Below are 26,950 nucleotides of genomic sequence, written 5' to 3'. Positions count from 1 at the left end.
CCAGTCGTGAAACCAGACACGAACTCTGCCTTCAGTTCGCTGAAGGATGCATAATTGTGCTATTAAGTTTCATAGCAGAAAGGCTGACAGGGGGTTTCCAGGCCTGCCAGCTTGCCCAACTACCACTGAGGAAGTGGATGGATTCAGAGCTTTTGCTGAGGTCTTGTTGATGGCAAGTGAGGAGCACGGAGTCATTCCCTCCAGTATCGTTACTGGATCTCTGGCGAAGTCACAGTACATCTTCCAATTCTAGCTGATTGCTTATGGTTTGAAGATAAAATGATATGTCGAGTGTCATGAGGCCCAGCCCAGCCATCTCGCTTCATGTAGTATCTGATGCTAAACCGAAATAAACACCAAGGGTATACGAAATATTCTCCTGTTCTGCAAATATCCTCATCAAATACATGTTAAAACCATAAATTTTGTTGTGGAACAAAACCTTCGAAAGGTCAAGCCTTGTGTGGGAATTTCCTCCTTCCCTCATCTTGCATGTCATTTCGTCTTCACATATTATACCTCGTTGCGCCGTGTAGCCATTATTCGTACAGAGTAACCCAGACAGGAAGTGCGTTCGATCCTTGAGGAGATCGCACAATGGAGAAGGGAGCATTCCCAAGATGATGCCGTTAAAAGCACCAAGGATGCGGATGGTACAGCCGTGAATGGGTGGTTTGCGAGGCTTAGTACTGGTGCTGCATTCCTTCTCCTTCCTGTGCCATCCCAGAGCCGTCCTGTCCCATCCCAGAGCCGTCGTTATCGACACTTGAGAAGTGAGAACCGTCTGGGCCTTCGGAGTCTTGCCGCATATAGCTGTGTTGGAAATTGGTGACGTGATGTGGCGCGCTCATAAGGTTGTAGTTATTCGGCGTTCCTAGCGGACTGGACTGGTAGTTGGGGTAAGTCGCGGTCTGAGGAGCGTGGACGGAACCCGGTCGTGATGTAGGCTGATAAGAGGAGGTTGCACCAGCCAAGTCAATTCGCCGAGGCATGCCATTGGAAAAGGATCGCATGCGATTAGCTGCAGTGGCTTGGAATCCAGGCATTTGTGCATCTAAATGCTGGTTAGCGATCTATTCAGAGAAGCCATTCAAGGAAGCGAGACTTACATGAGTATCCAAGGCCATAGTTAATATTGAGACCTGATGGACTCCTTGGTTCGCTGCTATGATCCGGTCCACTAAGCGGAGCGCTATTCAGAGCCGGGCTAGTGGGATCGGGGCCAGAAAAGTCGGTCCCAGGACCAGAATATGACATGCTCGTACGGAGAGGACTTGAGAGAGACTCAGACCTTGACCGTCCCATTCGATCATGAAGCTGTAGACGTGGAATGTGAGGATGCGACGTGGGATAGGCGGATTGCGGTGGCATCGATCCGAATGGATTTCCGCGGCGTGGACTGGTGTCGACAGGAGAGAAAGCAAACCCACCCTCGGCCGAAACAGGAGAAAGGGTGTCCGTCGCGGACTGTGGGGGAGTGAATGCGAAACCTCCGAAGGCGGGGGAGACACCAGTTGGAGAGAGATGGGAAGAGTCAGGCATTCTCCGCATCGTATCCAAGGTCAGTGGGCGAATCATATTTCCTTCCGGGAAGCTTGGGGTGTAGGTGCTGGAACTCAATGAAGGCGCAACTCCATGGCTAGTCCCAAACGGCGAGTGAAGTGCCTGGGTGAGGTCGAAACCGTCGGGTAGTTCTCGCGATCTCATCATTCGCTCCCGGTCATCGCTCGTGAGCCTCTTCAGCTTTGCTCGTCGGTTCTGGAACCATACTTGCACCTGCCGCGGGCTGAGACCTGGAATTTCCCGAGCCAATCGCTCACGATGCGCGGCATCAGGATGGGCCTGACGAGCGAACTCGCTCATAAGGAAACGGGTTTGATTATGTGTGAGCCTACGAAGGGTTAGTTATGAGCGGAACAATAGACTTGGGCTTCCTACCGGAATCGTTTCATTTTCCGCTTCTGGTTACGTAGCTCTTGTGCAGTCATAGGTTTCGGGACCTCATCATCGTTCGCTTCGATCGTAGTGATGTTGAGTCCATTGAGATCCTGCTGATGCTGCTGATCCATGTCTTTCATGTCATTCCTGTCTCCTTGAGCGGACGTGGGTGTAAGCCTGGACATTGGACTAGCCGGTGCGGACCCGCCATATGTAACATTGGGGAGTTCTTCATCGTCAACATCGTCAACACCCATAACACGTTCGGCGCTAGTTGGAGAGGCACCTGAGCTGTTTGCCGGGGTATTCTCCTGATGGGCACGAGATGGAGTGGTTAGGGGATAGGGATAACTCTTATGCGAGCGAAGCATTGGTCTCTGCTGCATGTCAAGAGCCAGGCTAGGCATCTCCGTATGGACTAGAGCCATGTTGCCGTCCGTCGAACACGGGGTAGACTCGAGGTCTTTAGATGAGTGACCTTGTTGCCACCCAGATTCAGAGTCGTGATGATAACCAGACATGCGCGGAGAAGTAGGAGGTGAGAGTGGGTGGATTGTGAAAATGCTACCCTCGACCATTGGAGAAATAGTGGGGTTAAAAAGGGTTAGAAGAGAGGTTGGTTTGGAGCTCTTCTGGCAGGGACAAGCTGCTTCTCGTTAGCATACATTTCAACATACAGTAGTAGGGTGCATGATTCCGCCAGGCGATCACATACCAGTTGTCAAAGCGGAAGCAATTCCAGGAATCAGAAATTAACAGATCCGAGAACGTTGATTGAGTGATCGGATGGAGTCCAGCGGCTGCAAATGCAGAATGGTTTGGGCTGGCCTCGGTGATCGACCTGAAAACAGGACGAGAGGGAATGGATGAACAGCTTATGCGTTTCCCGGTGGTAGGTACAAGAGCGTCCGTTTTGGGTAAACGTATTGCAAAAGCGACGGGCAAGTGGGATTGACCGATCAAGGCTCTGAATGAATGAATGGAAGTGAACCTGCAATAGAATAGGATCCAACAAGTTGGTTGATCTTGATCGAAGTTGAAGTCAGGAATGACACCAGGTCACAACTTGTATAAGGCAATTTGAAAAGAAGGTAGAGTATATTGACGATGAAGGAGCAGGGAACGACCAAAGATCGATCAAGAATGCGCATGGGAAGAGGGATATAAATCTTTCTTTCTGCAGGTAGATGATGGATCTGAAGTAGATGGCCGTCTCCGCATCTCAGCATACCCATGAGTTCCCATTCAAGCTTTAAAACTTGATGTATCCATCGAGGATCACAACGGCCGCCCTGCTCACCCCGCCAAACACGATGCTTGTCAAAGGTGACCTCCGTCGCCATGAAGGTGGTCTATCAGGGTACAGGGGAGGAAGGAAGAGGAGCGACAAGGCCTGTCCAGGGTAAGGTGCCTCGGAATAAGGCCCTGGTAGGCGGAGAAAGTTGATTGAGAGACCGGCCAATGAGGCTAGATCGAGTTGAAACCAGACCGAATGGCGCCATGCGCCTCAATTCCCCCGAAGCTCGGTATCGAGGGTAAGGGCCGACCGTACAAGGATCGGCCTGCGCCAGAGGTCCAGCATGAATACGCGATGCGAGGGGAAGGCTGATGCAGATGTCAATCGATTATCGAGAGAGAAGATCACGGTGACGCCTCAGCCGGCGCCAATAAGTCAACCAGTCAATCGATTGGTTCAGAACAGCCATCGTCAGTCTTGCAGGGGAAGCAGGCATGGAAGGAAGCCTGCGCAACGGTGTTGACATGCAAGAAATGAGGAAGGGCTTTGAATGATGAACAATGAGCATGGCCCAGAAAGGAATGGTCCCAGTTTGTTAAGTGTCAAGAGCGCTTAAACAGGACAACGCTCCAAAATTTCGACGGCTGGGGACGGTGAGGTGGCACTGCTGGTACAGGCCCACAACCTAGGTCATGGTCATTCTTGTTCCTGGTGGCTCGATCTTGAGTACACGATGTGTTCTGTGTCGAAGAATGTAGCTCCCCCACTAGAAGGGTTGGAGAATTAGCATCCGACTTGGCTTTCGCATGTTGAGACAGGCTATGACAATTCAGCAACGATGGGATCAGTAACCCAACAACCCGATGCAGACGACTATTTCCTGGTCAAACGCTGGAGCAGAAACAAACACAGGCATAACTGAGGAACAAATGCAGAGATCTTGACTCTTAGGGCAAAGACCCACATACGCGCCGGAGGACGTCCTAAGGGCGCAGCAAGAGGCCAGCTAGTGGTATGAAACTAGCCAAAGAGGGCCAGTCGGCAGGCCTTGGGCAGCGTGCACGATCATTCTTTGTTGGACACAACTGCAGACCATTGTTGGTGGACGCAAACCTGCGTCGAAGAAGGATGCAAAGAAGCATGAGGACGAGAACAGTGAGGAGAAAGGCAGGGCAAGGCAGGGAATAGGGCAGGCTAGCCTCAACCTTGTACCGAATACAGTATTAGTCAATGCAGTAATCGTCAATGCAGTAATAATAGAGTGGATTAGGAGGATTAGTGGAAAGTCTGAACTCTGACGCAGGTCAAGCACCAAAGAGAGGGAGACGTGAGAAATAGAGAGTAGAGGCTGGGAGGAAATGAGTGTGGAAGTATCGCCTAAGGATGAAGCCTCATATTTTCTCCATGTCCATAATGATACTCCGTAATGTGTCTCATTCCCTCCAGTCATTTGCATTGCTGATGCATGTATGTATTCCATGACCCATCACAGAACCTTTCCATGCTTCTAGTCTGTGGCGCCACCTATCACGAGTCACGACCCGCTAGCCCCCAAGTTCCCAACCTCCACAGTCCACCTAGGCATCATCCTTTAGCTGCCTTCGAGAACAATCTCAGACACGCTAACGCTTCTCTGCTTTAACTTTCGTTTCGTTAATTGTCAATCATCACTCGCTTCTCCATCTCCACTCACCATTGTCTCAGGGAGGCTCTCCGCTCTCAGCTAGCCAGGATGATATCAACAACCTCATGCCTGATGCCTCCGCCAAAGCCCCAAACTGACCGCCTAAAGAGTCCTAAGGGTCAACTACTAGTAAGTAGTAACTATCACCATCATATCTTATTCATATGTTGTGTTCGGCCCGCTCCGGAAATTGGTTCTGGAAATCAACTCCAGAAGCTCGTCCATTTGAAGAACGAGTTGTTAGGGCAAAGGTTTCCCTCCCTCCCCTCATCTCGTGGAGTATATTGCTCAGCAAGCTGTAATCATGTTGCTCAATATCAAGTTGAATCCCGTTGGTTCGTTCCGATCTCTGGTATGGAGTGTTGGAACGGTCCAAAATCTCGGCCTTCAAACGCAGTCTTCTGCCATGGACATGCTAGTCGGGCGACACAGCGCCGTCGTAAGAGCTGGGATCTTGTCGATACCGGCAGCATGGGTAATCCTAGCGGCAAGCCTCCGCCTAGCCAAGCGAAAAAGCTCCTATGATCAGCATCCAGGAACGGGCGTGCATAGCGCCATCTGACCATCTCCGCTCCTGGCTAACCCAATGAATCAGATGGAACCCCGCGTGGGCAGAAGAGCCGCGGCACTCTGCCTAGAATCCATTCACGATGCGGATGCTCCACCATTGCCTAACTTGCATGAAGTATGTGAAAAGGTACGTATCAGCCTACTGGGCGGTGCAGCCGCTGTGCCACGATCGTGATGGAACGGTCCTCTTTGCGATCCAATGGAGATCGTGATGCATGATAGAGACGGTGGCGGTTTCGCAGACTGAGAATAAATGCGATCTTCCCCTACGATATCTCAAATTGTTCGGGTTGGACCCTCTGACAGCGCAAACCCGGTTGCAATGGTGTTCATGACCGGAATTGCAGCGGTTGTGCAATTTGCAACTGTTCACGTACCTGGTGAACGAAGATTGCAGCAATATCGAGACTTGCGGAGAGCATATGATCTGGCATGGCTCCAAATTGCCCGGATGGTTCCGCTGGTTCTCGGAAATTTCCATCTTGAATCTTTCTCCCCTTCGACCTTATTGTTGATGGAGTGCCGCCAGTTCAGGCACCAAGCGTCAGGAAGGCTGCTGGTTCGCTCCCAAGGCCATTGATTTGCGCGGGGATGAGCAAAGCACTGCAATCTTAATCTACATCAATTCCGATCAGATTACCTATGACCACGGTAGTCAAGGGTCCCTTTCCCAACGAGGAAATCATATATTAACAAAGAATTGTCCGAAAGTGATGGTGGGAACGGTGAGCAGGCTGAGGAGGGCTGGGAGCGAGGGTGGTGACGATCAAGATCAGGATGCAACCCCCAAGGAGGGCCAGGGACCCCGGGGCAAGCCAAGGCATGAACAAATTGTGTCAGTGGCATTGGTCGGAACTCACTCGGAAGATGCTCTGATAACCCAATGCCGTCTTTCGCTCCGTTCAACCCCTCTTTTCTCACAGAGGGATGCTCGTGATTGTACTAGACGACATCTTCATCTGGTAGCATCCACGCGCTGATACGATGGCAGGTCTATATCCACCGTCAGACATTGCGAATGTTCCTTTTGTTAGGCTGTTCAACGACCATCTGCTTCCAGTTTATCATCTAAGCCTACCAGGTTTGTGAGTCTCAACTAAGCATCCTGTTGTCAGCAGGATTGTTCCTAGCATTTTAGACCAGTCAGGTTGTTTCAACTCCGCACGAAAACAGTTCTACGCCTTACTGACTGGTCCCGATCCCACATTAGTGGTTCTGTTGCCACCTTCGCCTGGACTGGAAATTCTCCGCGACCTGTCCCATGACTTATTACCGAGCCAAGATGCGTGGGTATATTCCAGCCCAAATCAGACGGGGCATCGGCTTGGCTGACAGCACTTCAGTTTTGTTCTTGCACAGATGTTCTTTGATTCCCAGGATTCTTGGGCCACCAACCTCGTGTGCTTGGTATTGAAGCTATTTGGTGATCGAGAGCTACGGCCTCGGATATGCTGTGGTTGTAACAAGTCATGCTGATTCATTATGAGCCCCCAGCGCGTAACTGCTGAGAACATATTCGACAGTATTCCGGCCCCACCACTGGTGACAACAAAATCCAGGGGACCAGCGGCAAGAAAGGTGTGGGGAAATGCAGACCGGCCCATCAAAAGAAGCATCTGACAGAAGATGTTTCGACACACGAGGGCTGTCACAAGTCCCTGACCTGGCAGCAGACAGGGAATCCCCAGCTTCGAAGCTCTTGCTCCATGACATGATGACAGGACTGCATTCGGAAATTTCACAACACCATAACGTTTCTCAGCCATAGCCCATTGGCCTGAGACTCACGTTTGAGAGATCTTCCGAGCGGGCATCCTTGGCGCGGTCCGGGAAGTGCCTGTGCGGACAATTTGGCCTGCTAGCTAGCGGCTTCATCGATTGCTCTACCGTCTTAGGACAAGTCTTATGTCTCTTAATCCAACACGCATCCCGATCACCAAGCTCTTCCATGGTTTATGCGCCCTATCCCCAACTCCAGACGCATGATGAGCGATAAGCGAGGCAAAACGATTGATGGATACGCCATTTTGCCAGAGATGTCCTCCGAACGCGAGGCGGTGGCATTCGATGCACGCAATCACTAGCGGCAGAACTCTTCATCACCCAGCCATGCAACTTCATCTAATTGCTGGTCGAACCCTCAGGAACAGGAAATTCGTTAATGAAGGTGTCGGTCTTCTCGCCACCATTGGTAAAGTCTTCCTTGCTCTGACTCAAGCTTCAGTGCCTTGGATCTTCTTGGAAGGGCCGCTGCCAGCCGCCCCTCTGCTTCGTCCAATCCACTCTATCGTAAGCAGTATTCACCCAGTGATGTCGGATGGCAGGCTTGCAACAAACACCGAGAACAGTTTATATCGGGTGCGCCCTGTTCGTCTAGTTTGAGTATTTCGTAGTGATTGCCGACTTGCTATTCGGACCGTTCTTCCACTGAGTGTCTCTGGGGTCCTGGCGATGAAACTTCCGTACCGTTTGTAGCGTCAATGGGAGCGGTTAACGGTGCAGCTGACCCCTCACCCGCTTTGGTCATCCCATATCCTTCCTCTCCCCTGGCTTCATCCTTATTCTCCTGTTGACCTGGCTGCTCCTTGTCTTCCTCCTTGCCGTCCTCGGTCGCATCGGGTTCGAGAAGCTTCGAAAGACTCCCAATATCGTCGTCGACATTGTTGAAAGTACCCAGTTTGGTCCTTGACGCCACACGAAGCGCTCTCCACGTCTGACTTGCCTTGGTATCCTGCAGCTGTGATTTCTCCTCTTCCGCCGTTGCCATCTCCAAATCCAATTCAGCTCCTTGTGCACCTTTGACGTATTTCTCCGCACTTAGTGGGGGTTGCCTGATATTGGTCAGTCGATGCGCCCCACATAGTGGCGGGGTTGTCAAGCGCCATATGATGCTCCTGGTATTTGCCCGAAACGAAATGGATGCCACTCACCGTGCGAATGTCCCTAGCCCTTGGGTGGCGTCCGTCCCGCCTGCATCAGACAGGAATCTCAGGTCCAACGTACCCATAGGCGCTGCTCGCATACGCCTCTGGGCGAAGGTTTTCTCCGCACCTGTGTTGGCACCAAAGAATTGCTCAACCGTCAGGGCATCTTTCACGATTGGAGGACAATTCTCCATCTTCCAGAACACCCAATTTTTGTCCCGTGACAAAACCGTATCGACCATACGGTAGTAAAATTTCCCCTCTGGGCCCTCTTGGAGGTAGGCCGCGATCCTTGCTTTCATTGCGATGGCCCATTCCGTCTAAAAAGGTCCCATCCAATCATTAGTCCATGCACTAACTACGTGATTTCATCCTCTCACTAGACAAAACACTTACATCTTCTTCACTTAAATTGATCCCAAACTGCAAGTGCCGATTTGGAAGCGTAGGCCACCGTTTCCGAGCCTTCTCCGTGAGTGAGAGTAAGAACTCGATCAAAATCAAGCCTTGCACGAGAACATGTCTCTGGAAAGCGAGATCGCTCAGCTGTAACGCGGATTACCGAGTTAGTAACGGAACCGATGCTCGGAAGGGTTGCCTACCTCAAGCTTGAACAAATCCTGGCTCGTTAGATACTTGGGATTGAAAATGCTTGCGAACTCGGTATGGGATTCGCCGTGTTTCCGTTTCACGCCACGCTTGTCATCGAGATTCCGTGCCTGCTTGATCTTCGGCATTGCCTTGAACCGTTCAATCGTCGCCTCCAGTCCATTCTTGAATTGGGCAAATTCCGGCTGATCCGCCACTCGGGGGGGATTCGAGAACACTTCTTGCAAGGCCCAAAAGACAGGGTAAAGCCTGTTCAACCCCGTTTCTTCATCGATAGTGTCTTCCGCGTGGTTTGAATCTTTCTCACGGCCGACATCTTTCCCGGGTGTAGAGACAATGGGAAGGGGTGCGTCTTCTTGATCTTCCATATTAACGTCTGCCGAGGCTGGGGTTTGAGATTGATTTTGATTGATTTGGTCGGCGCTACGATCTGCCTTATCACCTTCCGGGGGCGTCTGCGACTCATACGTCGTGACGTTTTCGACATGAAAATCCCCCCTTTGATTCACCCAACCGCGTTCTCCCAAAGGAAAACTTTGGAAGAGGAAGATGAACACACGACCGCAGAATACAGCATCCTCGGCCCTGGAAAGTCGTCGAAGCAGTTCGCTACAAGATCGAAGGGTCACGAGGTTTTTCTGTTGCTTAGGACCGAAGTGTTTCTAGATCTATTAGCGACACTTAGAATTCAAGACGGATTTGATCCTACCGCAATGAGTTGCTGCCTCCTTGATTCTAGGTAACCGAAGATAACCCGGCAGTCGTCGATACTCTGGCTGTCAAGCAATTCTTCAAAGAGAGTGGACATCAATCCTGTCTCGCATTGTTCTAAGCTGGAGTTAGCATTATGGCCGACCAAAGCATGGCTTTCCGGTTGCCTCACCATCATCACCACAGACCAGCAGGATATCAAGTAAATTCCACATGTCGACAAACTTGGGGCTGTCGATGTGAGTTGATGCCTGCCAAATTGTAAGAGTCTGCTATCGTAGAATATAGGAAGACTGGGTCTTACGATTATCTTGTAGAAGACTCGCCGGGCAGCAATTGAAATAACGGCATATTGAGCATTCTTCGTATCCTGAGTGGCACTAGGGTTCAGGCCAAATGCGCGCTTGAATTCCGACGATGGTAGCCGTGGTTCGATGCCACCGGTACCTTTAATGGTGCGGGCGCGATCAAGAAGATGCTCTGTTTTTTCGACCGCTTGGTCTACGGTTAAGAGGACAGGAACCGCCATATTCGGGGAATGGTAATGTGACGATTCGTCTTTCTCATAGAGTTTGTGAGGCAGCCAGTCCCCACCGGAGTACTTGAACGAAGCTATCGTACTATTCTAGACTTGGAAATAGTGGTTCCTCTTGTCTATACAGATTAAGATAGACAACAATTGAGTACTGTAAGGCAAAGGCAGAGTTACCTCTACAGTAGGGAGTAGGGGATTGGACTGGGTTCGTGATCGTGAAGATTGAGTTGGATGTGGCGTCGGTGTGAGGCATCAAGGTTTTCAAGGCAGTCAGGCCAAAATTAAGGCATCAACTTTAAACGCGTTGACGCGTCTCCGTTGCTTCATCAGTCGAGTCCCACGAGGTCCATACTGGAGATATCTCCGCAACACCACGCCGCAACAGTGCTGATTCAATAAACGGGGACCCAACCATAAGGTCAACCTTGTTAGAGTACGCTCCCCTCGTTTATCAACCAATTTCTATTCATCATGCCTGCGTCGGACCACCATGACCACATGTCCGACAACGAGCTTGATAGGCTCTTCAGTTACAATTTTGGCCCGGAAGGGGATCGAGAAGAGGCCTCAATAGCAGATGCTTCTGCGCGGAATCCTAATGCCGCTCGACCTACGGACGGCGATGATGGACTGGGCATAGATCGAGAAGTTCCAATCGGAGAGCGAAAGCGAAGACAGCCCATTGCTAAACTCGACTCGACTTTGTTGGACCCCCCATGCCACAACGAAGGTGTAACACTAATGCTAATGTTCGACTAGACTCACCGGACCAAAAGGCATTCCAAAATTACGATCCATAGCGAAGAAGCAACTCAAATTTCGGGGCAAAGGGCATGAGGTCAGTGGTTTGAATGGGATACCCGTGGACCAACATTGACTGTTATGGCACCAACAGTTCTCCGACACGGCTCGGCTATTGAATATGTATCAGCTTTGGCTCGATGAGTTATTCCCGAAAGCCAAATTTGAAGACGGTCTGGTTATGGTTGAGAAACTGGGTCATAGCAAGAGTGTGCAATCCGCGCGCAAGCAGTGGATTGACGAGGAAAGGTACGGCACAAGCGCGACGAGGCAGAACTCGACTCCTCCTAGGAATCTATCTGCACAAGAAGATCCTCCCGTTTCACCGAAGCCGAACGCGACAGACCACGCATCCGGAAACCATGCTACTCCGAGTAGTTTGCAGAATCCCAACGAACCATTAGAGCGACAACAACTTCCCACTTCAGGGATCACCGATCATAGAGCTCCAGACCAACCGCCGAACTCAGACATACCGGATGACGATGAATTAGCTGCTTTGTTAGCCGAGACTACAACCGGTCCTGGAGAGCATCAGACTCATGGTCATAGCCAGAGCACCGCGATACATAAGCCCGTTTCTAACGGGCATGATGAATACGAGGCAGAGATGGAAGCAATGGCAGATATGGATGACCTATACGGTTGAACCGGTGCCACATTGGCAAAATGGAACAGCATAAGAATGTCATTTACAGGAAGCCGGGACTGCTGCTTATAGCGGTACTAGGGGACCTCAACAAGGGCAGTATATGTTAACAGATCCTTCGGGATAGACGTGCTCAACCATTCAACGAACCTCAAGGACGGAACACCTCCCAAGTCCACGGTAGGAATGGAAGACGGTCGTGCGGCACGACATAGTACTTTTGGTACTTACCTGGTACCTGGGAGATGGATCAGCGGCATGAAGATTAATCGATAGATTGAAGAAGAAATACAGCCGAATCATTGGTATCAAAGGCATCAAGCGATGTTAAACGTGTAACGAATTAATGTCAATCTAATTCACTCCATCCATATTTATGTTGTGCCACGGATCCCTTTGACACTTAAAACAGCAGCGGAAGTGGTGAAGTGACAGTGAAGTCACCCCGCGATTTGTTGACCGTTGCGCTTGTGACTTGCTTGCCGTCCATTCCTTGAACTTGTTCAACACCACGACACTCAAGTCTTTCCCGACCAAAACCTCGCTGCCGGTACATTTAGAGAGGTCAAAATTTCCCCCTATAGATGGATCTCTAGCTTTGCAAATGTCAGTAATTAATTCTTTCCCCTCATCAAATCGTGTTTGTGGGCAGTGTGCCCCAGCTCTTACAGGCCATTCCTTTATGTACCTTATTTGATATACAAGCCGTGCGAAAGTTTGGAAGACAACTCTGCTAATACAAGCTAGAGCCTGCCTACCAACGCCTATGGAGACCCTTCAACGAGCACTCGAGGAGCTCACTGTGACAGCCGAGGGTAGCTCCAGGGATTGGACCGTCGATGATATCTTGGAATCTCCACGGCCGTACAAGCGGGCGAAGCGTTCGGCTGAGGACATCAAAAAGGAATTGGAAGAGGAATTTCTATCACCTTCCCCATGGTTCAATGATGAATGGCTCAACCGTCTCCAACACCGCTGGCAACCCCCTACCGATTATGCAGATCTCCTCGACATCACCCCGACACAAACCCGAACTATCATACGATTCACACGGGAAGGGCTTGAAGGACGCGTGACAGGCTATAAAGAACTCACCGTTCCAGCAAGCAGTGCAACGGCTAAGAACTCAACATCGATTCTACGGAAACCTGCCAACCGTGCTGAATTTGTCCGAGGTGCGGCAGGGTTCTTTCCCTTCGCTCCTGGCGGACTAGATGGCGTGGAGGCCGTCGCTGCAGCCGAAGACAATGCACTACAGCATGAGCTGACCGAGAGAGCTTCGGGAAAGTTAGGCTTGGATCGAGTGATCCAAGTTGGTGCGCAAGGGGCGTTGTTGGAGGTTCCTCCAGGATTCTCACGAGGGTTGTCCTTCGCTCGTATCGATCAGGATCAAGTCGAAAGGGCCACGGCAGATGAAGTGCAGGCAGCGTTGGCCGAGGATCCAGAACCTATGGACGCCAACGCACCCGGTCAAATTCTTGCCGGCGTCACAGCCGATGTCCAAAGGGAAGATTCGATGCAATCGGAGGAATATGCTGAAGAGGACGAAATTGATGCCCTACTCCCTGTCGAATTCCCCGCATTGGCACCAAGGAGCCAACTCGCCTTCTCGTCGTTACAGAAAGGTGGCAAGGAATGGGCGCACATGGTCGATATCAATCGGGAGATCTCGAACTTCAAGGAACTCGTGCCGGACATGGCAAGAGAATGGCCCTTTGAACTCGATACCTTCCAAAAAGAGGCAGTTTATCATCTGGAAAATGGGGATTCCGTTTTCGTTGCAGCCCATACATCGGCTGGCAAAACCGTGGTTGCCGAGTATGCGATTGCGTTGGCCGCGAAGCATATGACCAAGGCAATCTACACCTCCCCAATCAAAGCCCTCAGCAACCAAAAATTCCGCGATTTCCGAAACACTTTTGACGATGTGGGGATTCTGACAGGGGATGTCCAAATCCGGCCAGAAGCAAGCTGCCTGATAATGACCACGGAGATTTTACGCAGCATGCTGTACAGGGGTGCCGATCTAATACGGGATGTGGAGTTCGTCATTTTTGATGAGGTTCATTACGTGAATGATCTGGAGCGTGGTGTCGTTTGGGAGGAGGTCATCATCATGCTTCCCGAACATGTCACACTTATCCTGTTGTCGGCAACGGTTCCCAACACGTACGAATTCGCATCATGGGTAGGCCGAACCAAGAAGAAGGATATCTATGTCATTTCCACGCCAAAACGACCGGTGCCGTTGGAATATTACCTTTGGGCAAAGAAGTCGATGCACAAAATCGTCAACGAGGACAAACAATTCCTAGACAAGGGTTGGAAGGAAGCAAATGACATTTTGACTGGGGCGGACAAGGTCAAGGCACCTGTTCCTGATCAAGCCGGACCCCCCCGGGGTTCAATCAATCAGCGTGGCTCGAACCGAGGTCAAGATCGTGGAAGGGCACGAGGCAATCAAAGAGGCGGTCCACAACGCGGAGGTCCACAACGAGGTGGCGGTCAGAGAGGACCCCCCGCTGGACGAGGTCAACCATCTCATCGAGGCCATGGGAATATCGCTCGAACGGGTCGCGGAGGCGGGAGAACGACGGCAGCCCAAGACCGAACAATCTGGGTGCACCTGGTCCAATATCTTCGGAAAGAAAATCTTCTGCCCGCATGCATCTTCGTGTTTTCGAAGAAACGGTGCGAAGAGAATGCGGATGCCCTCTCCAGCCTCGATTTCTGTTCGGCGGTGGAGAAGAGCGCGGTTCACATGATCATTGAGCGTTCCGTAGCCCGACTCAAGCCCGAGGATCGTGGGTTGCCACAGATCCGTCGCTTACGCGAATTGCTAGGTCGTGGCATCGCTGTGCACCATGGCGGTATGCTTCCGATTGTCAAAGAGATGGTTGAGATCCTCTTCGCTCGAGGACTAGTCAAGGTTCTCTTTGCGACGGAGACATTCGCTATGGGTCTAAACCTCCCAACTCGAACCGTAGCATTCTCCGGATATCGGAAGCATGATGGTAGATCATTCCGTGATCTACTTCCAGGAGAGGTAACCCAAATGTCCGGCCGTGCTGGACGTCGCGGTATCGACAGTGTAGGCACGGTGATATTTGTTCTACCCGGAGCGGATGACGCTCCACCATCAACACGGCTTCGACAGATGATTTTGGGAGACGCGACCAAACTCAAGTCGCAATTCAGGCTAACATACACGATGATTCTCAACCTCCTCAGGGTTGAAGCTCTGAAAATTGAGGAGATGATCAAACGCAGCTTCAGCGAGAACGCTACTCAAGCCCTATTACCGGAGCATGAGAAACAGGTGAAATTATCCGAAGCCGATCTTGCGAAAATCAAGAGAGAGCCTTGCGATATATGCGATATCGATCTCGCGCAATGCCATGAAGCCTCCATGATGTTCGAGAAACTAAACGCCGAAATGCACCTGACGGCATTGGGGTCTCCTGTGAGCAAGCGCATGTTCACGGCAAAAAGGCTGGTCATCTTTCGCCGAGTATGTGCGCCGTTGAATTTAGACGCGACTACGCTGACTTCACGTAGGATGGTGTTCGCTCTGTGGGCGTACTCACGAGGGATGGGGCCAACGCCACCATGACGAAAGCGGCCGTCCCAACCGTCCCCATCCTTGAATTCACCTCGAAGAAATCCCGCAGCACAAGTGACGTTCTCCCATGCCTGGGCGAGTTTGCCAAGTTCTTCGACCAGCTTCCGACTACGCAACAGGAGATGAAGTTCCGGGTCACTTTGGTGCCTGTATCGGACCTGGAATGCCTCACTAGGACTATTATCGGGGGGGATCAGCCGGTATTGAAGGCGCTCCACGACAGGAAACTCCAGAGTGCGCTTCTTGAAGTCGAACTCTTCCCGATTTTCCAGTCTTGGACTTACAAGGACTGGGATGAGCTCGATTGGACCAGAGTGAAGAATCTTGAATTTAACAACGTCCGTGAAAAGCGAGCCGAAGCGTCGAAGCTCGCACAGGAGACCCAATGTTTTCGATGTCCCAAATTTGTGCAGCACTTTGCCATGCAACATGATGAATGGCTGATCAAGGAGAACATCAACCAATTGCGACAGCTCATGTCGGATCAAAACCTTCAGCTTCTTCCCGACTATGAGCAACGCATCCAGGTCCTGAAGGAGCTTGGCTTCATCGACGAGAACTCCCGCGTCGAGTTGAAAGGGAAGGTTGCTTGCGAAGTACATTCGGCAGACGAGCTGGTTCTCACAGAATTGATATTGGAAAACGCACTTGCCGACTATGAACCTGAGGAGATCGTGGCTCTTCTCTCGGCATTCGTCTTCGAAGAAAAGACGGATTCGGAGCCCACACTGACGCCTCGGTTGGAAAAGGGGAAGAACAAGATCATCGAGATCTCCAACAAAGTCAATCGTGTTCAGGAGACGTACCAGGTCATCCTCTCATCGGACGACTCGAACGATTTCGTGAGCAAGCCTCGATTCGGCATGGTCGAGGTGGTGTATGAATGGGCTCGAGGAATGTCGTTCAACCGGATCACGGATTTGACGGATGTGATGGAAGGAACGATTGTCCGCGTCATCACGCGGCTCGACGAGACGTGTCGCGAAGTGAAGAATGCGGCGCGACTCGTTGGAGACCCGACGCTGTTCACCAAGATGCAGACTTGTCAGGAGATGATCAAGAGGGATGTGTGCGCGGTTGCGTCGCTGTACATGTAGGGTACCGGAGACGCTATTACTAGAAGGGCAGCACCGGGGTTCAAGGAGTAGACTTAAGGAGTAGGCTCAAGAAGATAGATGTACATATCATGAATTCATGATCAATTCACTCCATTCACTCAATTCACGTTCTAAGGCTTAATTAATGGCTAACTGACTAAGTTAACGTAATCCACCAGCGAGTCGCCCAAACCACCGAGTCGCCCACTTCATCTCCGTAACAGCGATCATCACGATTTTTTCGCAATGTCTCAACAACAGAGCCCTCAATTACCTTCAAATGAAGCTAGAATGAACCTAGCCATCCAGACTATCGAACAAGACCAAGTTCAATCAATTCGAGAAGCTGCAAAAGCTTACAACGTCCCGTGGAGTACCTTACGTGACCGCCGCAACGGAATGACTGCACGAAGCGATTGTGTCCCGAATTCGAAAAAGCTCTCAAATATGGAAGAAAGGGTGATTATCGACTACTGCCTCGATGTCGACGCGCGCGGATTTCAGCTCAATTACGATATGTTGCGAGATATAGCCAACAAGCTACTCAGCGATCGCGGTCAGGCTCACGTTGGTATCAATTGGCCTTCAAGATTCGTACAACGCGTTCCAGAGCTCAAAACACGTGTTAATCGAAAGTACGACTATAAAAGAGCCCTGAACGAAGATCCAGAGATTATTGGCGCGTGGTTTCGCCTCGTACGCAACGTGAAGGCAAAATACGGTATCCTGGATGAAGATACATACAACTTTGATGAAGTTGGCTTTCAAATGGGCGTAATCGGGACGCGCATGGTCATCACGGGTACCGAACGACGTCAGACTCCAAAAACCTTGCAGCCAGGCAATACAGAATGGGTGACATCGATCATTGCTGCCAGCGCGCAAGGTTGGATTGTCCCACCCTTCATCATCTTCAAAAGCGCTCGACATTACAATACCTGGTACGAGGCGATTGCGGATAGGCCTGATTGGGTTCTATCAGTTAGCGAGAAGGGCTGGACGTCCCTTGAGCATGGATTTGAGTGGTTAAAGCATTTTAATCGCTTCACAGAAGACCGTACGACTGGCGCCTATCGGCTTCTGATTATGGATGGCCATAACAGCCATGACACTATCCAATTCCAGGATTTCTGCAAGGACCAGAAGATTATTACTCTCTGCATGCCTTCGCATTCATCTCATTTGCTACAACCCCTCGACGTTGGCTGTTTTGGGCCATTAAAGCGCGCGTATAGCAAGGAGATTGAGGACTTTATCCGGTGCCGCATCAACCACATCACGAAAGAGGACTTTTTACCTGCTTTCAAGACCGCCTTCGAAAAAGCAATTGCTACGGAGAATATCCAGGGCGCCTTCAAAGGCGCAGGATTAGTGCCTTTCGATCCAGAAGCTGTTATTTCAAAGCTTGATGTCCGATTACAGACCCGACGCCATTACCAGAGATCACTCAATGGGAGTCGCAAACACCACGCAACGTCGCTGAAATAAGGTCCCAAACAGAGTACATACGACAGCGCCTTCAAAGAGATCAAAATACCTCCCCAACACCGCTTTTAGAAAGCTTTTCAAGCCTTGAAAAGGGTGTTCAAATGGTCGCGCACGGAGCTTCAATCATGGAGGTCGAGATAGGAAAGCTTCGGAAGGCAAACGAGACGCTATCAAAGCGCAAACAACGCAAAAAAAAGGTGCTTAAGGGCGCTAATACGCGCTCAATTACTGATGGGCTTGAATTAGCTGTACAACGTCGGGATCAAGATATAATCAGTGAAAATGGTACTTCTAATGACGTTCCCGCAAGGCGCCAGCGACGTTGCGGACGCTGTCGCGAGCCAGGACATCGCGTTGAGACCTGTACAATGCCTCAATTAGCTATACCAGAAAACGTAGATCCTAGCCTACTTCCTAATTAATAAATTGCTTCAGTAGTTGTTGAGATATTCAGGTTACGGTAGTGGGCCACGGTTGAGGTGGGCGACTCGGTGGTTTGGGCGACTCGCTGGTGGATTACGTTAGTGGATGAGATGTAATTAGTGACCAAAGTCCTGTCTGAAACCATCGAATGAATGCGATCCATGTTGATCGGTTGATCCGTTGTTTATCCTAGCAGCACGTGAGATGCAGCCTTGAGGCCTGAGGCATGAGCCCTCGACTCCACTGCATCCCACATCCCACACCAACTTCCCATCGACAGTTTTCTTGTTGGACGCCGACTGTGCCTATGGAATCCTCTACAGACGGTCAGGGCCATTAACCATTCTGCCCAAAAACAACATCTCAACCACACCACCCCCTCTAGTGCTCCTTATTTTATCCCTCGATAGGATCCGCTGCTTCGATGCAGCTTGCATCTTGATCCATCTTGTGTTATTGCATTTGCTCCAAGTGCTTTCTCCTCGCCTCTGCGCCCATTCAATTCTCTTCCTCCCTTTGCTCAATTTATTCTCGAATCCCACCTCAATATGGACGGAAATATCCTGAGGGGCAGGATCGCCGCCACTCTCGATCCGAATGCTGATATTCGGCGACAGGCCGAGATCGATTTGAAATATGTACGACATGTCTGGCTGGCGGCGCATTCCTTTACCTACATATCAACAAGCTCACATCGTCTAGGCGGAGGAAAATCCCGGGTTCGCGGATGCTCTCCTTAGCATCCTCGACTCCGATCAGGATACCAATATTCGACTCTCCGGTAAGGAATTGTGCCTTGGTGCAGAAGGAAATCGCTGGCTAACAGGTGGACAGCGGTCATTTACCTGAAGAACCGTGTCACGAAAGGATGGGCTCCACACGACGACCATACACAGGGCAAGCCGATATCAGAGGAGGAGAAAAATACCATGAGACAGCGCCTGGTGCCGGTGTTGGTCTCCTCCTCCCCTGCGATGCGCGCCCAACTGGTCCCGACCATCACCAAAATGCTCACCTACGATTTTCCTCAACAATGGCCCAACTTTTTGGATCTGAGCTTGCAGCTTCTGAACGGGAACGACGCCAACTCGGTCTTTGCCGGTGCATTATGCTTGCTCTCCGTCTGCAAAGTGTACCGGTTCAAAGCGGGAGAACAGCGACAGGAGTTCGAGAAGGTGGTCGAGGTCACTTTCCCACATTTGCTCAACATCGGCAACAAGCTCGTCAACGAAGAGAGCAGCGAGGCCGGGGAGATCCTCCACACCATTGTGAAGTGCTATAAACATGCGATATATGTCAGTGCGCTGCGCTTTGCCCAGGGAACGATGCTGACGATATATAGTTCGAGCTTCCGGCGCATCTTCAACAAGAGCAAGTGGTTGTGGGATGGTGTACATTGTTCCTGACCATCGTCTCGAAGCCGGCACCCGCCGCTGCCATGGTCGAGGATCTCGAGGAACGGGCCTTGAATCATTGGTGGAAAGCCAAGAAGTGGTCTTATGCGAATTTGAACCGACTGTTTGCGAGGTACGACGTGGACTGCCCTCGAAGAAATCCTCAACTGCTAACCGTGGTAGATATGGCACTCCTGGATCGGTCACCAAAGGCGCAAGCGGCGAAGATTATACCAACTTCGCCAAAACATTCATCACCAACTTCGCCCCGGAGATTCTGAAGGCGTACTTCCAACAAATCGAGCAGTGGGTGGCGAAGACGGTATGGCTGAGCAAGCCGTGCTTGTCTTTCACCTTGGCCTTCATGGCGGAGTGTATCAAACCCAAATCGACATGGAAACATTTGAAGCCGCATCTGGCCACCTTGATCGAGCATCTCCTTTTCCCCGTCCTCTGCCAGTCCGATGAGGACATCGAGCTCTTCGAAACCGACCCACAGGAGTATCTTCACCGGAAGTTAAATTTTTACGAGGAAGTGTCCGCACCGGATGTCGCGGCGGTGAACTTCCTGCTCGACCTCACGAAGAACCGTCGGAAGCAGACGTTCGCGGTGCTGGAGTTTGTCAACAGCGTGGTCAACAAGTATGAGGCAGCGCCCGATAACGAAAAGGATCCCCGGGCGAAAGAGGGTGCATTGAGAATGATCGGAACCTTGGCTCCGGTCATTTTGGGGAAGAAGAGCCCAATTGCGGATCAGGTCGAATACTTCTTTGTTCGCCACGTGTTCCCCGAGTTCCGTAGTGACCACGGATTCTTGCGAGCGCGAGCCTGCGATACGCTGGAAAAGTTCGAGCGACTGGACTTCCAGGACCCCAACAACCTTCTCCTCATCTACCGAAACATCCTGGAATCAATGGCGGACCCCGAACTCCCGGTTCGCGTGGAAGCCGCGCTCGCACTTCAACCTCTCATTCGACATGTCCCGATCCGAACCATGATGCAGCAGAACATCCCACATATCATGCAACAGCTGCTGAAGCTCGCGAACGAGGTGGACGTGGACGCTCTGACGAACGTGATGGAGGAGTTCGTGGACGTGTTTGCCGCCGAACTCACGCCGTTTGCTGTCGCTCTTTGCGAACAGCTACGAGATACCTACCTGCGCATCGTCCGAGAACTGGTCGAACGCAATCAATCCCGCGATCCCGAGGACTACGGCGAGTTCTTGGATGACAAAAGCATCACCGCGCTTGGCGTCCTTCAGACGATCGGCACATTGATTCTGACCCTTGAAAGCACACCCGAGGTCCTGTTACATTTGGAGACTATTCTCATGCCCGTGATCGAAATCACGCTGGAGAATAAGCTCTATGATCTCTACAACGAAGTCTTCGAAATCATCGACAGCTGCACCTTTGCTGCGAAATCCATCTCCCCGACCATGTGGCACGCCTTCCTCCTCATTCACAGAACATTCAAGTCCGGCGCCGAGCTGTACTTGGAAGACATGCTTCCGGCGCTAGAGAACTATGTTACCTATGGCGCAGCACAACTGGTCCAGAACAAAGACTATCTAGATGCGATCATTGATATTCCCCGCGTGATCTTCAAAGACGAGAAGGTTGGTGGTGTGGAGCGGATCTGTGGCTGCAAGATTGCCGAAGTCATCATGCTTTCTCTGCGAGGGCACGTGGATGCATATGTTCCGGAGTTCATTCAATTCGGTATGATGCACCTCCTCAGTGATGAGCCAAAGGTCAAGTCACACCGCGTCCATTTGATGGAGATGGTCATCAACGGAATTTACTACAATCCCTTGATGGCGATGCAGGTCCTGGAGGGGAACGGGTGGACCAACAAATTTTTCAGCATCTGGTTCTCGAGCATTGACAACTTCTCACGGGTACATGACAAGAAGCTCTGCATCGCCGCGATCACGAGCCTGTTAACATTACCCGCGGATCATGTCCCAGTGAGCGTTCAGCAAGGTTGGCCTAGATTGTTGCAAGGCACGGTCCGGTTGTTCCAGACACTTCCAACTGCCATGAAAAGTAAGTTCATCGCTCTAATGGGATTCGTGGGTGACTGACCGTATACAGATCGTGAAGAGGCGAAGCAGGAGGAAAGCTTCGAGCTCAACAATGAGTACGACGATGACGATGACGAGGAATGGGTCGATCCTGGAGAGTGGGATGATGCTGATGAGGGAGAAGATGTCAAGGATGAGGGTGCCGCGTATTTGGAGTTCCTCCATGAAGAGGTAAACATCTCGTATCGATCCCCTAGTGACGGGTCTAACATCAATCGCAGGCCGAGAAATTCAAATCGGAAGATGATGACGAGCTGGAAGAGGAGAGCCTCCTGGAAACACCTCTTGACAAGCTCGAACCTTACGGTGTATTCAAGTCTGCACTGCTACGTATGTGCATACCTCTGTGATGACTCGCGTATTATCAGTCTGCTAATATTTCCGTTGTTAGGCCTGCAACAAGAGCAGCCGCAGCTCTACGATAACCTCACGAAATCCCTTACACCTGAAGAACAGCAAGTCATTCAAGGTGCCGTGGTGCAGGCCGATCAGATCGCTGCGGCCGAAGCCGAAGCATTAGCCTTAGCTCAGCAACAGGCGCAAGCTGTCGCAGGAGGAGAACAGGGGAACGGTCAGGTTGGTTTACCGTCGCAGTAGAGCGATAGGACCACGTCCCCTAGAAATCCTAGCGAGATGACGCGAAGGACAGTATGGTTTAATTTTGCTGCCTGTTGGGCTGAAATTTTCATCTCTCTAGTTCGATTAGATGGCATTATGCACGAAGCTCGAGCTGGCGTTGATGGGACCTGGTGCGCTTGGGAAACCTTCAATTGTTCTAGCAATCACTCTCGCCATATCCCTTCGGCTTTTCAGTAATTTGAATTGACTCCGATTAAATGTAAAACGTTCAGCCAATACGATTCCATCCGCTTCGAAACACCGTTCGGCAGTCTTTTAACTGAAAAATTGTAGCCCGTCGTTCACGCCATGAGTTTGTCCATTCATCCCAACTTCTCCATCTTCTTCCCAAACATCGATTCGACCATCTCTCCGCCACGCACAGCCAGTACAGACAGCAGCGAATCCGAGAGCTGCACGATACATTAGCTCAACCCCTTGTCTATATGATCAGAGTGGGGAACTTACGCCATGTGATTGCTCGCAGCAGCCTTGCAACCAGATCCCTGAGGATTCCTCGGCAACAGTACCTGGCTCAAACGCAACAGAATAATTCCTTCGAACCGGAAACTTGCCACTTTCCTTGTCCGGCGACGACAACAGCGACTTGCAAGGTGACAGCAGGTCCCGATGTAAAGTGCGCGAGTATCCAGTGGCAAGGATTAGGAGGTCCACATCCAGCTCGGTGCCGTCAGCGTGCTGCACGTCCACGCCATTGCTACCACTCTTCTCTTCCGAATGCTCCAGGGGGCAATCACAGATGGGACCCGGGGCGATTCGAAGTTTGATCCCATTATGGATGGGTTCTGCCGACAAGACTTGTCGTGAAGGCAGGATCCGAGTGCGCCAGCTATTGGTATCGGAACCGTACACAAGCCGTTGCGCGTATAGAGACTCGTAGATTCGGTCGATAAGACCAGGGCGTACGACACTATAATTAGTATTGTGGTTTCTTGCTAAGGTTTGTGCACGTCCGCAAGGGGGCTGGGAGAAGAAGGCGTGCGTTGACTCTGGATCGAAGACCTCATTCACGCTATATGCGAAGTCAGCCAAATTCAAAGCACAAGACCAAAACGAAATAAATGTGGGAAGTCATACAATGGGCTATCGTCCGATGGTCTCAATGCCGAGTCCCGCATGATCATTGATACTTTCGAATCCAGGTGTTGACTCTGAATGTCCTCGAAGATCTCTGCCGCACTTTGTCCCGAGCCAACGACAGCGATGTGGTTGTAAGTGCCGCCTTTCTGGCGTAGCTTCGCAGGCATGTAAGCGTATTGGCTAGAATGGATCACTCTCGGGTTGGAATTTGGGAAAGGGGCCGGAATTTGTGGTTGACCTCCGACGGCAATAACGACGTTCCTTGCCCGATGCACAGTCTGGGTGCCCGTCCGCAAATCGCGAGAGGCTACCTCGAACACCTGGACTGGGCCATTTGCTACAGAGACTTGCTTTTCAGGTGCGATCTGGATAACCTCCTGACCGTAACGTACGACATGGTCGAATTTTTGGGCGCACCAGCGCATGTAGTCGTCGTACTCGATTCGAAGCGGGAGAAAGGTGCTGAGGTTGGCAAATTGGACCAACCGGTCGTTCTGGTGCAGGTAGTTAAGGAAGGTGAAGTCGCTCTTTGGGTTGCGGAACGTGGCCATGTCCTTGAGGAAGCTGATCTGCATTTTCGCCCCCTCTATGAGCATACCACCATGCCATCGGAACTGATTTTGCTTCTCTAGAAACAAAACCTTCGGGCTCGCAGACCGACCTTCAACCTTGAACTGTTCTTCGAGAGAGTCGTGCAGGGCAACGGCAATTGAGAGCGAAGCGGGGCCAAATCCAACGCAGATGAAGTCAAGGAGATCGTCATCGTTCGGACTCTCGAGGAATGACTGCGGCTTCTGGGTGCCGCTCACGGCTTCTTTCAATGGAGGTTGAACTGCCCCATTGACGGAATGGCCGTTCAAGCTATAACTACCGTTGTTCAGGGACCTCTCTAGACTTTCCTCCCCGACGATCGGCACTGAAATCGCCGATGGACTCATAGCTATGAAGTGGTCGATATGACAATTGAAGCGGCAAATATCTTGAAAGGGACTCCACGTGGCAGAGTGGTGGTATCAAGTCGAAGGAATTTACTCGAGCAATCGATAGGGAACGAATTCTCTGGGTTCGTCCAACAAATGCTCTGCCAATAAGGATTTAAAACTGAGAGGTGTACAAGATACAATTCGGTGTGACGGAACGACGAACTAGGAGTGAGGTATCGCAGAAAACGGCTCAATACGCGGATGGACAGGAGGGAGGGTGATTTTGATCAAATTGATGGTGTACAAGATAGTTTCCGGTACTCCGACTTGTACAGGTCCAAATCAGGTTCTAGAATGACTCTGGACTGGCGAGGATCGGGAGGGAAAGGTACGAGAGAAACAAGGCGAAACAAAAAGACTTTCACGACAGGCGAGGAGGGTGTTCTTAACTTCTTACGAGCGAAGTGGAGCATGGTCCAGGGTCACAGATGGCCAGCTGGATGATCGTGCAATTGAGTCCATGATTAAGGAAGCGGATGCCCTGAAAGTTCCGTGGACTTTTCTTGGTGTCGGGGCGGTTGGTTCGGTTTCGACCGCTGGTACCCTTTCCTTGAGCAGCTTTAACCGGGGCAGAAGGATGGATCATGCGATGGACATCTGAAAAGCATCAGACCATTCTGCAAATGGCGGATATGCGTGTTCAGACAACGTGCTTTAGGCTTCTTATGAGGCACATGTGAGTGGAACTGTGGATGTATCGAGTGGGGGGAGCCGTCAATAATCCCAGGTCTGTACCAACAATTCGACCAGGGAGAAGATCTTATCAAATCAAGATCATCAGATAAGCCGGAAATTATCAGGGGGAAAGGATCTTTGCAGGTTGTCGACAGCTTGTTGGAGTCCAAAGAGCGCCAACGAGTGGAAATTTGCAGCGCTAATTACGAACAAGGACAGCTTAGTGCGGATTCTCGAAGTTATCAGATCCGTATGAGACGCTTGGCTGCCGACAACGGAGGGTGCGTTTGAAGAATGAGACGGGCCGTGTCCGTATTCCACATTTCCAACATTCCCAACGAGACCGGACCAAACATCGAGAAGAACCGAAAACGGAGAACGTCATCCTGATTCCTGGGTGGGGGAAATTGATGATCCATCACCGTCGACGTTCTTCCAGCCTACGTGAAGGGAGAATCGTATTGACTTACTAAATGTAAAGAAACGTAAAAGGGGCAAGGAGGTGACGATCGAGCGTTTTGGCCCCAGAGTACGTACGGAATACGCCTCAGTGCCATCAATTTCTGCCACCACGGATGCGCGCAGTGCATTTCCGGTTCACACAGTGTGAACGTTTAGTTAGAACCGGGTTGATAGCAATTGGCATCCATCACCGTGCAGTTGGCTCTGATGGGAGGAACATGAGTGTACCACTCTATTGACCATCTTCTCGCAGAAAGGCTATCGTCTAGATTACTCTCTTGGGTTAGTTTCAATGCAATTCGACTGGCCCTTGGTTTGGACTTTGGACAGAGACATGCCCGCAGTAGATTTCCATATATTTATATTGGCCTTCGAAGTTCGAATTGGTGTGACATTTCGGCTAGAAGCAACTCGACATGTCCGTGCTCGACGCAGCATAGATATACGGTAATTATGGTAGACAAACTGACTGATCTTGATCAAAGTCAAATAAAACAGTAGCCTTGATTCTGGTACCCCGTCGCTCGAGTTTATAATGCCAGGTGCCATGAGACATATATACTTAATAGTATCTTAGGCCTCCGAAGCACTGCTTCATATTGTCCATTGGCTGGAAATCGGTTGGGTGTAGGATAAGCGTGAGACACATACTCCGTACGGCGTTTACTTACCATTTACGACTTGTGTACCACTACGACCGTTCGAACAATAAGTACTGTAGGTAAGGGATTTCGGTTCGTAAAGTCTGGTAGAGAACATGAGGATCCAGAGCATGAGGATCTGGATGTTTTGGGTGGCTGGCTCCTCCCGGAAATTGCCGAATCGCGTAGGCTGCCCTTTTCCCTGGAGGTTGGTCAGCCTAGCGTTCTTCCCTGTATTTTCGTTGCGGCAGATGACGCGACGCGTTTGGCAGTTCGGTGACTTCGTCCAATCCCACGGCGATTTCACCATCTCAGTTCACCACCACATCTTCACTCACCAGCTCATATGCATTGATACTAGTATGGAATACTGTCCTTGTTGCCGGTATTATTATATGGACGATACATATTGTTCCTAAGCACCGTATTGATACCTGTATTGAGTCAGCATTGAGCCACAGGCGGAGGAGTCCAATTTGCGCTGCAGTCCATCATTCAAAGTCTGGAGAGGAATGAGCTATCCTTGTCCGCTAATAATACAAGACTCCTCCTCACCGGCTCATCCGAATAGCTCCACGTCGCATCGGATCCGATGAACCCACAGGCACTAATACTCCAAACCCACATGGACAACCAGAAACGCAGAGACTTACCCCCATGGATCATGTCTTGGAGGGGACAAACGGCGGAAACCCCTCC

The 26,950-nt window shown here is 50.9% G+C and overlaps 8 protein-coding genes across 8 annotated transcripts; 4 read left to right on the top strand and 4 right to left on the bottom strand.

The window, feature by feature from the left end:
- Nucleotides 1-468: 468 nt before the first annotated feature.
- P152DRAFT_337833 (uncharacterized protein) lies at nt 469-2,741 on the bottom strand. Its single transcript, XM_033675309.1, has 4 exons — nt 2,654-2,741; nt 1,939-2,584; nt 1,110-1,891; nt 469-1,054 (listed from the first exon to the last, which is right to left on the bottom strand). The coding sequence occupies exons 2-4, from the start codon at nt 2,514-2,516 to the stop codon at nt 684-686; spliced, it is 1,731 nt and encodes a 576-aa protein (XP_033534707.1). The 5' UTR covers nt 2,517-2,584; nt 2,654-2,741; the 3' UTR covers nt 469-683.
- A 3,831-nt stretch (nt 2,742-6,572) lies between these two features.
- On the bottom strand, nt 6,573-7,318 carry P152DRAFT_337756 (uncharacterized protein). Its single transcript, XM_033675308.1, has one exon. It carries the CDS (start codon nt 7,193-7,195, stop codon nt 6,737-6,739), a length of 459 nt encoding a protein of 152 aa, XP_033534706.1. The 5' UTR covers nt 7,196-7,318; the 3' UTR covers nt 6,573-6,736.
- Nucleotides 7,319-7,836: 518 nt separating this feature from the next.
- Nucleotides 7,837-10,202, bottom strand: P152DRAFT_473590 (uncharacterized protein; the record flags this gene model as incomplete). Its single annotated transcript, XM_033681252.1, has 7 exons — nt 7,837-8,260; nt 8,360-8,673; nt 8,750-8,899; nt 8,956-9,624; nt 9,672-9,790; nt 9,846-9,924; nt 9,978-10,202. 7 exons carry the CDS (start codon nt 10,200-10,202, stop codon nt 7,837-7,839), a joined length of 1,980 nt encoding a protein of 659 aa, XP_033534705.1.
- A 373-nt stretch (nt 10,203-10,575) lies between these two features.
- Nucleotides 10,576-12,024, top strand: P152DRAFT_416434 (Swi3-domain-containing protein). The gene is made up of 3 exons (XM_033677063.1): nt 10,576-10,912; nt 10,968-11,046; nt 11,104-12,024. The coding sequence occupies exons 1-3, from the start codon at nt 10,680-10,682 to the stop codon at nt 11,656-11,658; spliced, it is 867 nt and encodes a 288-aa protein (XP_033534704.1). The 5' UTR covers nt 10,576-10,679; the 3' UTR covers nt 11,659-12,024.
- A 187-nt stretch (nt 12,025-12,211) lies between these two features.
- Nucleotides 12,212-16,455, top strand: P152DRAFT_458238 (antiviral helicase). Its single transcript, XM_033679413.1, has 2 exons — nt 12,212-15,169; nt 15,217-16,455. The coding sequence occupies exons 1-2, from the start codon at nt 12,425-12,427 to the stop codon at nt 16,375-16,377; spliced, it is 3,906 nt and encodes a 1,301-aa protein (XP_033534703.1). The 5' UTR covers nt 12,212-12,424; the 3' UTR covers nt 16,378-16,455.
- A 2,133-nt stretch (nt 16,456-18,588) lies between these two features.
- P152DRAFT_458235 (ARM repeat-containing protein) lies at nt 18,589-22,641 on the top strand. Its single transcript, XM_033679412.1, has 8 exons — nt 18,589-18,926; nt 18,991-19,069; nt 19,123-19,583; nt 19,631-19,815; nt 19,866-21,733; nt 21,782-21,942; nt 21,993-22,101; nt 22,163-22,641. Exons 1-8 carry the CDS (start codon nt 18,837-18,839, stop codon nt 22,366-22,368), a joined length of 3,159 nt encoding a protein of 1,052 aa, XP_033534702.1. The 5' UTR covers nt 18,589-18,836; the 3' UTR covers nt 22,369-22,641.
- Nucleotides 22,642-22,712: 71 nt separating this feature from the next.
- P152DRAFT_395993 (FAD/NAD(P)-binding domain-containing protein) lies at nt 22,713-24,428 on the bottom strand (the record flags this gene model as incomplete). Its single annotated transcript, XM_033676334.1, has 4 exons — nt 22,713-22,802; nt 22,858-23,120; nt 23,157-23,422; nt 23,488-24,428. The coding sequence occupies 4 exons, from the start codon at nt 24,426-24,428 to the stop codon at nt 22,713-22,715; spliced, it is 1,560 nt and encodes a 519-aa protein (XP_033534701.1).
- Nucleotides 24,429-26,214: 1,786 nt separating this feature from the next.
- On the top strand, nt 26,215-26,757 carry P152DRAFT_337503 (uncharacterized protein). Its single transcript, XM_033675305.1, has one exon. The coding sequence runs from the start codon at nt 26,368-26,370 to the stop codon at nt 26,668-26,670; it is 303 nt and encodes a 100-aa protein (XP_033534700.1). The 5' UTR covers nt 26,215-26,367; the 3' UTR covers nt 26,671-26,757.
- The last annotated feature ends 193 nt before the right edge of the window (nt 26,758-26,950 follow it).

Source organism: Eremomyces bilateralis, assembly GCF_010015585.1.
Source record: "Eremomyces bilateralis CBS 781.70 unplaced genomic scaffold P152scaffold_8, whole genome shotgun sequence".
Lineage (NCBI taxonomy): Eukaryota > Fungi > Ascomycota > Dothideomycetes > Eremomycetales > Eremomycetaceae > Eremomyces > Eremomyces bilateralis.
Note: the sequence above shows the minus strand (reverse complement) of the source record. Positions and strands in the feature narration are given on the sequence as shown.